This window comes from Sinocyclocheilus anshuiensis, unplaced genomic scaffold (assembly GCF_001515605.1).
Source record: "Sinocyclocheilus anshuiensis isolate Anshui unplaced genomic scaffold, SAMN03320099.WGS_v1.1 scaffold507, whole genome shotgun sequence".
NCBI classification, from domain to species: Eukaryota; Metazoa; Chordata; class Actinopteri; order Cypriniformes; family Cyprinidae; genus Sinocyclocheilus; species Sinocyclocheilus anshuiensis.
Genome location: NW_015551034.1, coordinates 1,118,059 through 1,130,083, shown reverse-complemented (window position 1 = coordinate 1,130,083; position 12,025 = coordinate 1,118,059). Strand labels below are relative to the sequence as shown.

General features: G+C 37.0%; 1 protein-coding gene across 1 annotated transcript in view; it reads left to right on the top strand.

Moving 5' to 3' along the window:
* Window positions 1–11,344, top strand: part of LOC107661317 (diacylglycerol kinase, eta) — a gene marked incomplete at its 5' end in the record, with an annotated part of 27,806 nt that extends 16,462 nt beyond the window's left edge. The window contains 2 exons of the mRNA XM_016450835.1: window positions 2,764–3,012; window positions 7,301–11,344. Of these exons, the coding sequence (XP_016306321.1) occupies window positions 2,764–3,012; window positions 7,301–7,387 (336 nt within the window). The remainder of the gene's footprint in view (window positions 1–2,763; window positions 3,013–7,300) is intronic.
* Between the last annotated feature and the right edge of the window lie 681 nt (window positions 11,345–12,025).

Genomic DNA, 12,025 nt, shown 5'->3' with positions numbered 1-12,025 from the left:
CCGATTTAGGAGAAAATCTTAAAAATAATGGACGTGTCAATCCTAAATTTAGGACTCCTAAATTTTTGCTCTAAGAGTATTTCATAAAGTGTTTTAACACTAAAACTAGCTAAATCTGTGAAACGTTAGGAGTAGTGAAGAGGACTCCTAAATCAAAGCCACAAACTATCCCTAAATGGCCTCGGAATATAAACATTTTAGAAACATTTGACGATAATGAGCTTTTAAAAAGGTATCGGCTTTGGTTTGGAGGTTATCTCAACTACAAATTTTTGATTATATCCTTAATATGTAGCTGTTCTCGTGTCCAGTCTGGTTTTCTTTTATGTTTGCATGTCTTATTATCAGCCATGATTATTCTACTCTGTTAATTAAAAGGCTGTTTATATGCATATTAGAGCTGCCCCCTAATAGTCGACTAACCGTTAGTCGATGAGAAGAGGCTTGGCCGACCAAAATTTGATTAGTCGCTTAGTCGCAGAAAAAAAAATCCACACGAAGTGGCGAAATCATGCAGTCCGTGATGGACAAATCGTTAATGGCTGGTCTATGTGGTAACATAATACATCGGGCAGGACATACACACTCACCTAACATTCATCGACCTCAAATATGGCTTATCGTCTGAAATATGTATGTAGTAGCAATTATTATGATTTATATGGTTTATTAATAAAAGTGTGACTAATAGTCGACTAATGCTTAAAATGAATGACTACTAGTCGACCAGAAAAATCTTTACTTGAGGGCAGCCCTACTGCACATGTGCTACACGTGTAATGCCTAAATGTGAAGTGTGTAATTCCTGTCACTGGCAGCACTGAACAGAAATGTATAAAATAATGATGCTTTTCCAAACAGGTGTCCAAAACACTCCTTCTTCCCAGATTCCCGCCAAACTGACAGTCCTGCCCCAAACTCATCCCATTTGTTGAAGCAGACATTGACTATTGAGCCACTCAAACAAACAGAGCAATGTTTGGAAAGTGTCATTAGGAGTACAACATAGAAAGTTTTTAGTAGCCAGACATTTGACTTTCTTCATGAAGTCTGGTTTATACTGCAGCTCACCCTGGCCAGGACCATTTAGACAGGAAGAGACTGTCTGACATTTCAAAATGGTGAAAAACTCAAACAATTTAATTTTTTAGCCTCCAAAATTTATTTGTGTATGTATTAAAAATAATAAAAACAATAATAAAATATGCTGTATGTTTTACACATTATTATTACTAATATATGACCCTGGACCATCTGAACGCTGAATTAATAAGCTTTCCATTGATCTATGGTTTGTTAGGATAGAACAATATTCGTCCGAGATACAACTATTTGAAAATCTGGAATCTGAGGGTGCAAAAAAATCTAAATATTGAAAAAAATCACATTTAAAGTTGTCCAAATTAAGTTCTTAGCAATGCATATTACTAATCAAAAATTAAGTTTTGATATATTTATGGTAGGAAATTTACAAAATATCTTCATGGAACATGATCTTTACTTAATATCCTAATGATTTTTGGCATAAAAGCAAAATCAATAATTTTGACCCATACAATGTATTTTTGGCTATTGCTACAAATATACCCCAGCGACTTAAGACTGGTTTTGTGCTCCAGGGTCACATATAATAATATAATTTTTAAATGGGAAATGTGTATTTTACACATTAATATCATCCTTAATAATGCCAATAATAATAGTAAAAAATTAAAATATTAAAATATGCTTAATATACCCAAGATAATTTAGTTTTTATGTATTTTTTATGTTTTTCTTGATTTCATATTAGCAGGTGAAAAAACTCCATTTAAGTTTTAGCCTCCAAAAATTGGCAAAATGTGTGTATTATTACTATTATTATCATCATCAGTATTAGTATTATTATCAATGTATATTTTACACATTAATATCATCCTTAATAATGCTAATAATAATAATAGTAATAATGAAAATAAATTAAAAAAATATATACTTAATGTACCCAGGATAATTTTGTTTTTGTTTTTAGTGTTTTTCTTGATTTTATATTAGAAGGTGAAAAAAGTCATTTCAAAACCTCCAAAAATGTGCAAAATATGTGTGTTATTATTATCAATCAATTCATTAATTAATTTTAATTAATAATAATAACAATAATACAGATATATTAGTGCAGATTTGATGGCACTAACCTCGAGCGACGAATTCTTCCTGGAGCTGTCTGCACTTAAAAAAAACAAAGTTACACACATCACCTTTAATCCTTGTTGAAACAGTCCAGATTCCTGAGGACAGTGCATACTTCGTACATACTTCTCTGGTAGTGATGATGGCAAAGGGATCAAAGTAGGCTCTCCGCCTGTTTACAAAATATAATCAGTCATATTCTTTGACATTTTCAGGCGTGTTTAATGTCATAACAGATTTGCATACGTCCACACTCTTAAACTGAACGTAGTTTGGACCTGGCTTTGACGTGTACGTCTGCTGCGGGGATTTAACACGCCATCCACAACAACAGAGTGTTTTGGGACTTTAGGAGTGTTAGGTCGCACAGGCTTCAGCCTCCCATTCCCTCCTCCTCCTCCTCCTCCTCCTCCTCTCTCTCCTGTCTCTGTGTCTGCTCTTAATGGGATGATGGTGGACGTGCCACTGTGATAACCTGCATGCCAGAAACACCTCCGGGTGTGCCAGTGACCTGTTTAATCCTCTCTTTGCCAGCTGCTGCTGCCACTTCTCTCTGTGTCTTCTCTTTCCTGTTTGATTTGATTTTGGTCCCCTTTTCCTTTTGTGGTTGTTTTGACTTGTTCCTTCTCTTGGCCTGACCCTGTTTGCTTGTGTCCTGCGAGTGTACGGGGGTTGGACACTGAAGGGGGCTTCTCGCTCTGTACTTGTGTAGTTCAGAGGTGGGGCACTGAGGAGGTGGCCGTCTGGCTGGAGCAGCTCAGCTTGGGAGAATACAAAGAAACCTTCATCCGCCACGACATCCGCGGCTCCGAGCTCCTGCACCTGGAGAGGAGAGACCTCAAGGTATACACACAACCCCTTTCTGTGCCTCACGATGTCCCTCAGAACAACCGAAACGCTCTTTCTCTGTCCATCTCGCTCTTTGACTCTCTCTCTGTCCTCTTACCTGTCACCCTGTTTGCTATTTTGTGCTGCACTGCTCTGCTTGGCTTCCTCTGTGCAAGTGTCATTCGGGTCTCCGAATACTTACACGACTAACCACCTGACGCACGTAGGGTTATTTTAAGTCGGCTAGGCTCTGAAGATGCGGTCGTGTGATGGGCAGCTGCATTTGTGTAGCTCATGAGTACAGTCAACATGTTTATGTGTGTGTGTGATTCGGGGAGCGCTTTGAGCAAATCAGGCCCCGTTTACACCTGCTAGGAACATGCGGAAATGATTGTGAGGGGAAGATCTCGAATTTCTTGAGTGCTTACGCTACCGTTCAAAAGTTTGGGGTCTGTGAGATTTTTAAAAGAAGTCTCTTGTGCTCACCAAGGCTGCATTTATTTGATCAAAATACAGTAAAAACTGTAATATTGTGAAATGCTATTACAATTTAAAATAACTGTTTTATATTTGAACATATGTGACTCTGGGCCACAGAACCAGTCATAAGGGTCACTTTTTGAAATTGAGATTTATACATCATCTGAAAGTTGAATAAATAAGCTTTCCATTGATGTTAGGATATATGACAATATTTGGTTGAGATACAATTATTTGAAAATCTGGAATCTGAGGGTGCAAAAAAAACTAAATATTGAGAAAATCGCATTTAAAGCAGTACAAATGAAGTTCTTAGCAATGCATATTACTAATCAAAAATTAAGTTTTGATATATTTACGGTAGGAAAGTTACAAAATATCTTCATGGAACATGATCTTTACTTAATATCCTAATGATTTTTGTCATAAAAGAAAAATTGATAATTTTGACCCATACGATGTATTGTTGGCTATTGCTACAAATATACCCCAGCGACTTATGGCTGGTTTTGTGCTCCAGGGTCACATATTTTAAAATTTAATTTATTCCTGTGATTACTCCATTACTCCATTTTTACTGATTATTGATCACTCCATTACTCCAGCCTTCAGTGTCACATGATCCTTCAGAAATCGTTCTAATATGCTGATTTGGAGCTCAAGAAATATTTCTGATTATTGTCAGTTGTGCTGCTTAATATTTTTGTGGAAACCGTAATACTTTGAAATAGAAATCATTATAAATGTCTCTACTGTCAATTTTTTTTTAATCAGTTTTATGCATCCAAAAAAAAAAGGCTTACTGACCCCAAACTTTTGTTCAATAGTGTCACTAACTAACTATATCACAGTGTTACTGCATGTTGACAAGGCGGTATACAGTAAAAACAAGTACAGAACATTATTCAACATTTTTGCCAGAAATTTTGGTCGAGAAACTATTTCAGATGTGTTTCACATGATTTTCACACATTTATTCACTAACTGCATTATTTGTGTCATTGTATATGACAGTCGTTCTCAACTGGTGTCTCGTGACACAAACAGTGGCAGGTCTGAAATGCAAATTTAAAAAATCATATAACAATGCATAGTGAGAATAGGAAATATCAACTTTGTAAGATAGGAGAAAACACCAGCAAAACCAGTTGAGAACTATAATATAATATAATATAATATATAAACTTTTTTCCACATGAAGTTTGTGATCAAATCCCAAAACCGATGGCAGGTCTGAAATGCAAATTTAAAAAATCATATAACAATGCATAGTGAGAATAGGAAATATCAACTTTGTAAGATAGAAGAAAACACCAGCAAAACCAGTTGAGAACTATAATATAATATAATATAATATATAAACTTTTTTCCACATGACGTTTGTGATCAAATCCCAAAACCGACTCCATTTACATCTGTTTAGTGTTGTTCATTTGTGATCAGATCTTGTGAGACTGATGCAATTATGAGATATAAACAGGACCTCACTTACAACATTTTATTGGTTCTAGCTGTATAGTGGAGCTATGTTAAACAATGAAACTGTCTAGGATTATCACTTGAATGGTCCAATATATTAAACAGTTTAGCACAGTGATAGCACAGTGATAGATCACTATAAACATCCTCGCCAGAAACTCAATGACGCTTTCATGTGTACTTGTTGAAGTAATAAATATATCATAATACATTCAATAAAGGTGCTATAAATGCTCATGGATCACACCTCCCAGTGTTGAAGAATTACATAAAGGGTTGGTGAAAGCAGCTCAGTGTTGTGTAGTGAACATGTGTGAGATGCTCTGGTCACACTTATTATCACAAGCACTAGTGAACCTTGGACTGTGCCATTTTTACGCCTCTGTTATGTCCCCCCATTTCAAACGCCCCTGCCATTTATCTGGTGGTCTAACCTCATTCTGTCTTTAGGGATGTCCTCAAACATATTTTGAAAACTTATTTGGGACATAAATAGATCTGAGTGTTTCAGCTGTAAACCAATCAAGCTCAAATTCAGCAGTATTGTGACATTTGCATTGTTTTAACCCGAGGTTAACCTGGGTTGTTGTGTTTCCTTAACTATTGATCAACTGATATTGGTGTTGTAATGGCCGATGCTGATAGAAATATCTAGAGAACAGAGTGGACAACGACCAATATAATGACAATATATAATTAAAATAATAGCAAATATAGTACACAAATTGCTTAAATGGAAACTCACTTTAACAAAATGAATCTGTAGCCTATTTTTTATCTGTGTAATGCCTCATTTAGATTAGCCTGACTGCCACTAGATGTCACTTTTTCTGTGGCTTTATCTCAAACCTACTACACAGATGGTTTTATTACAGTTTGCTCATGGAGACACCAGAGTCAGGAATTTCTATAATCATTTTAAATGGACAGTTTGACTGATTATCAGTTTAAAATGATTGTGGAAATGCCTGACTTTGATTGCACTTAAGTGTATGGTCAATACTGCAAAACATACATTCAAGACTCCTATATATATATATATTTTAACTACAAATAAAAAAAAAATAGTCTTACTTAAAGGGTTAACTGTAGTATTCGCTTTTGCCAAAAAGTAGGGAAACTTCAACACGCATAATGCACTGGACTCGATACGACTGTCTGTGAGCAAAAACAATCTATACTTTTCACAAAAGCCCCAGAGCTGTCAGAAGTCCAGTGGATGATGCAGAAAGAGGCATTTTACGTCATCCGTCTGACTTTTGCTATCAAATAAATGGAACATCTCGGTACGAGTGTCACACGGAGAAAGTGTACACATTGTTCATTTAACATTGTAATACAAAGCTCGTTGAAAATCAGCTTTACCCTTTAAGAAGTGTATTTTGTGTTTAAATGACCATTGTTAATTCATTACTGTAAAAATGGTAATAATGTCTAAGAGAAAATACAGATGTGACATTTTCTTCAATCAAATTGTATTGCGTGGGACATAAATTATTTAAGTGCTATTTTAATATGTGTTTTATTTATTTTTTATTACATTTGAACTTTATTTTAAGGTGTCTCTGTTACAATGTAGTTCAACAAATCAGTACGGAGTAATATTAAATAAAACCTGTACTTACTATAGCAGGGTTCCTCAAATCTTGCCCTGGAGGGCCAATGCGCTGCAGAGTTTAGCTCCAACCCTGATCAAACTCACCTACCTGTGATTTTCTAATGATCCTGAAGACATTGATTAGCATGCTCAGGTGTGTTTGATTAGGGTTAGAGCTAAACTCTGCAGGAAAGTGGATCTCGTGGGCCAGATTTGAGGATCCCTGTACTATAGCTTTAGGGTTAGGTGATTTAGGATTGGTTGCTTGTTATTATGCATAATTTGTAACGTGTGTAGCAAAGACACTAAAATAAAATGCTTTGAAAACACTTGGTTTAAACTTGGGTTAAACTGAAGCTTAGTTGGTTTATGATATCAATAGTGCAATAAAAGTGTTTTATTCCGCAAAACAAAAATCCAAAAGAATCAAAGAGTAATTAAATGCAACAAGTAAAGAGTACAAAAATGGTGAAGCCGCGCGTTGTCGTCACTAAGCATCTTGATGATTGACAGAGATTTAGACCACTCAGGTACCCGCGTCTCCCTGCTGAAAACAAAAGTAAAAACAAAGAGAAAAAAAGAAGGGGAGGGAAAAACAAACACTGTACCCAAAACACATCATAATTCTAACATGGGACGTAACACAACAACTTATACATAACTTTTTTACGTGAGCTGAACTCCTGAAGGTGTGAGCTCTGGAAACGCCTCGTTCTGAGTGCACTTCTGTTTGTCTGCTTCCTCTAGGATCTGGGGATCTCGAAGGTGGGTCATATGAAGAGAATTCTACAGGGAACTAAGGACTTGGCCAAGAGTTCGATGGTGGACTTGTGAGAGACGTCAACACACATTCCGTTCGTGAGCGAAGAGGAGTTGAAGCGGGAGCTCCGGCGTGGGAAACACTTGGGTGTTGTGGATCTTTGTACGGATAGCTTGTAGAAAAGCTAGAAATGTTTGTTTTGGTGCCAAAACGACAAGGATTTTGTCCGAGACTAGCCCCATAGAAAAGCCATTCCTCACTTATCGCATCAACGGCACAATCAGGTATGCAATTCTCATCATGCACGCGACCTCTGGCCTCTTTAAACAGATTCCAAATCAAGTAGCAGAACAGGACTTCCAAACCGAGAGGAGCACACGGCCTCCGAGTAGCTCACTGGCTCTTTGCCTTGCGGTAGATGGCAACAATAGCAGGGCGATGTGATGTGTCAGCAATATTCTGCACTGTTTACATTTTAAGGAGACGGGAAAAAGTCTGCTGGTGTATCGCAATCAAACGGCAATCATCGCAGTGCGGCGATGCAGTCCAGGAAAGGTCAAAAGGGGTTTCCTTCGCCAGTTACATACTGATGCATGGTATGCTTGCTATATTTGGATAGCTGTTTTACTGCATGATCTGCGTCTTGTTTTTTATTGTACAAACTAACACTTGAACAAGTTTTATATGAATTTAGTATGATGCCATTTGTTACTACTGAAGCATCCCTTTGGTCAAAGTAGACTGCTGATTTATTTCTATTTATCTGTCTGCATGGAAACCTCGTGTCAAAGCAGTGTCATGTGCCATATTTATTGTCAGATGAGCTTTATTGGTAAGAAATGTTTTAATCTTACAGTAGGACGTTAGGTAAGTCGGTGAAATAAGTACCAAAGCGAATGTCCCCTGGTTTTTAAAGCGAAAAGAACATTTCAAAAGTTTAATTCCCCACCCCCCCCCAAAATTTTTGAAATATTCATCGAAAATGGTCAAATCTGAAGTGGTTCGGAAAAACATGAACACGGCGACTCTTTGTAGCTTAAAGCATATTATTATACATTAGTTGAAATAGGATTTTTGAATAAGAAATTGCAGTTGACCTGCAACTTTACATAGTTGATATTTACTGAGTTCAGGAACCCAGTGCAAGTATGATAGGATCATCTACATTTGGTTGGTGGCATTACAGGGTATAAGAGATTGTTTGTTTGTTAATATATGCACTGTATATAAGTCTAAACTGTTAACTCCAGTTATGAGTAAAGCCTTTGTATAATAGAACGCTTACATGATATTATCAGATGACACATTTATTTGTGTATAGAGCACCATAACACATTTGTGAATTATTCTGTTAAGTAATCACCTTTACACGTTAAGTGCTGTTGTACTCTATGGAAGGTGCAATATTGTATTTCTTTTGATACATTTCTTCTCTACGAAGCTTTATTATGTGAGCTTTTTCCATGGAAAACTAAAAAGATAAACTTCACACACTCCTCTTTTTTTCGGTTTTGGATTAAGGTGGACTTTGGGTCAGACAAATCATGCCATGTTCTCTCCAAAATTCATAAATCTTCCATGAGCAAATTGTTGATCCTGTCTAACCGTGCTTCCAGGATAATTTGCTAGACGGCTGGATGTTTCCTCATACCGACTATAAAACTGTTGTGCCTCTATTTTTTCCGCAAAATGGAAAATTTCGAGCTCGGAGCTACACGTAGTTCTACATAAGCCAAACCGACCAACAGCGCAAACGGGACTCATAACAGTGGATTTTAGGTTTATGTTATATTATAATGTTCCTCTAGAGGGTGTTCGATAACATCAAAGTAGTACTTGATATATATACAGAGCGAAAGTGAGTAGTGTCGGAAAAGATGTGGTGTTCCCAACCAAGAAATCCAATTCTACCCACAATTTACCTGAAGTGAGAATTCAAACAAATATGGAGGATGAGAACAGACCTGGAGGATGGCGTTTGGTCTGTTGGGTGGAACCGAACGGGATGTTTTTAAAAAGAAAAATACACATTTGAAGAGTTCGTTGAGAGTTTAGGCATTATTATGAAACGATGGGATTAAAAATGAGACTAAATTCACGACAGCGTTCATTAATCAATAATAGATTATATTAGTGGTTCTCAACTGGTTTTGCTCCAGGATCTGGATTTTGCGATCAACATCTCATGGCGCCAAACAAGAAAATGTCCTTAAAAGTCATTAATATTATCATGAACTGACAATTTTGTGAATGCGCAAACAGTAAAAGTGTGATTTACACTTTTTATAGCTTGTGTGTTTGTTTTCTAAATGTCAGTGATGGTTTTATGCTCTCAGCAGCCAATAATTCACCACACAAAACACATTGTGGTCTGCACAAACCATGTTTATTCTTGTTGTAAGTGAACCCGTATTTAATGTAGTTTGGCCTTGTCCGTATTGGCATCTGTGCAATACATCTAGCTTCCACCAAATGAAAGACGAACTTAATACCGTCCAGTTTGATTGGGCGCATAATGCTGGACGTACAAAATGAAAAATGAGGAAAACAGTTTCTCCTGTCTTTTAAAAGTTGATAAGCCTATTTATAACTAGACACAACTATACAGTTAATTGCATTCTAGCTGCTGAGAACCACTGGCGTCCATGATAAAGGCACAACATTGCAGCCTGCATTTTTCAGAAATCCATGTCATTTGTCCGTTGCGGTTTAATTGGCAACTTAATGTCTCTCACTTCTCGTCTTTTCTCAGTAGTGAGCACCTACTGAGGTTTCAGCATCTGCCTGTAGGCATTTCAGGTTGGCTGTTTAATGGCAGGCCCATGTGAAATCTGCGCCAGCAGAACTCCGCAAAACCTCAAGTTTTACACATTCCCTTTCACTTGCGTATTCGTTTAGGAAATATTTGGGCCTTTCAACTACCACTCAGTCTCTGTATAACACATTATTCCTTTTTATAATCCATTCACAGACATTTTCTCCAAAATCGGTGCAGAAATTGTCACCTGAGCTTAATAATAGGTAAGAGAAAAAAACTAATCTGATAAACATTTGATCCGACAATCAAATGGTGCATTTATAGCAACTGTTTGCGGTTATATAATATCGAAACCTATGTGCACATACCTCCACGCATTCTGAAAAACGACTGAATGTAGGCCTACTGATATGCTTTTCAGATATGCATTTCTGAGTGTCCGCATTGCAAAAGGTAATTTCCCCAACTAGCTAAACTCATGACCAAAGACACAAGAATGCTACGAAGCTCCCCGAAGCCTGGTTTAATTGGCCATACATGATCTCTGTTTGACAGCTGTAGCAGATCGACCTTGTATATGGTGCCTCTGTATAGTTCATTTGTTCACAACAGACTCAAATCACACAAGTGCAGTCTTCCTCTCATGCCACACTGAATACATGTGCACATGATCACATGAACCTCAGTTCAGTTCTCAAGCCACCACTGAGTGTTTTTCATTGGATTGTGAGTGACAGTGGGATTCGGCTTATCGATGATGGCGAACGTAAAGCTGTAAACTGCCTGGTTTTTCAAAAACAAATTCATTTGGGGAATTTGTAGAGCAAGGCAACATATCTTTGACATGATTTATATCCAGTTAAGAGAAGTGCGATGTGAGTTTCATTTGTTTACATTGTGTTTACAATGGCACAGTTTCATTTTTAAGACTACATGTATAGGTATATTTACAATACTTGCATATTTATTAAGGTTAAACAACTGACGTGTATGTGTTTTCACTATTGGGATATAATGTTACGGTAGTCACTTGTATTGATATCTGGATGATTTTGGTAAGTAGTAGCCTAGGTAATTTTTATGACTACTAAGTGACTGTTTTCTGTGCCTTTTTATCATAGATGCATGGTTAACTATTTATTACAATATGGAGGTCACTGAGATGTGTATTTTTGTATCCTGATTAAATAAGTGTTTCGATTTTGATGTACATTTTGAGGTGGTAAAACGCTGCCAGTTGATATCTTCCTCCTTCAATAAAATTGAATGCATACACAGTACACTCTGTGTCTTGGATGTTTGACTTATTAATTTGATTTTGTCTTGTAAGTTTCATTAGATATGCATTAACACCATAGAATTAACACATTGGAATAACAGACTATTATTTTTCATTAAGGCTATATGACATTATAGTAGGGATTTTGTTTAGATCTGTGACAACATTATAAAAAAACATTCATTACAATTGTGCTTAAAAAATATTAACCTCACACATATACCTAAAATCTGGAAACTGTACAAGATAGATAGATAGATAGACAGATAGATGTTACGGGGCTGACAAGACACGAGACGTGCGAATCCATATGCAAGCTTTATTAACATCAGAGGAGGTCAGAAACACAGGCAGGGTCGAACGGTGGTAAACAGGTATATGGCGGGCAAGACACAAGAATAGTCCTAGGGCTAGCGTAGGTCAACGATTGGCAAACAGGATCACAAGGGCGAGACTAAAGGGATAAATCCAGGAAAACAGGCACAGATCAAAAACAGACAAGGCAAGACTAGGCTGGGCTAGGAAGCTAAAGAAGGCTCTGTAGAGTAGCTATCACTGCGGGCGATAAGCGCATACAATACTCGGCAGCCAGAACGGAGTGAGATTGGGTGTTAAATAGTGAATGAGTGATATGAAACAGCTGTGTGCAATCAGGGATGTGTGCAATCAGGGCTG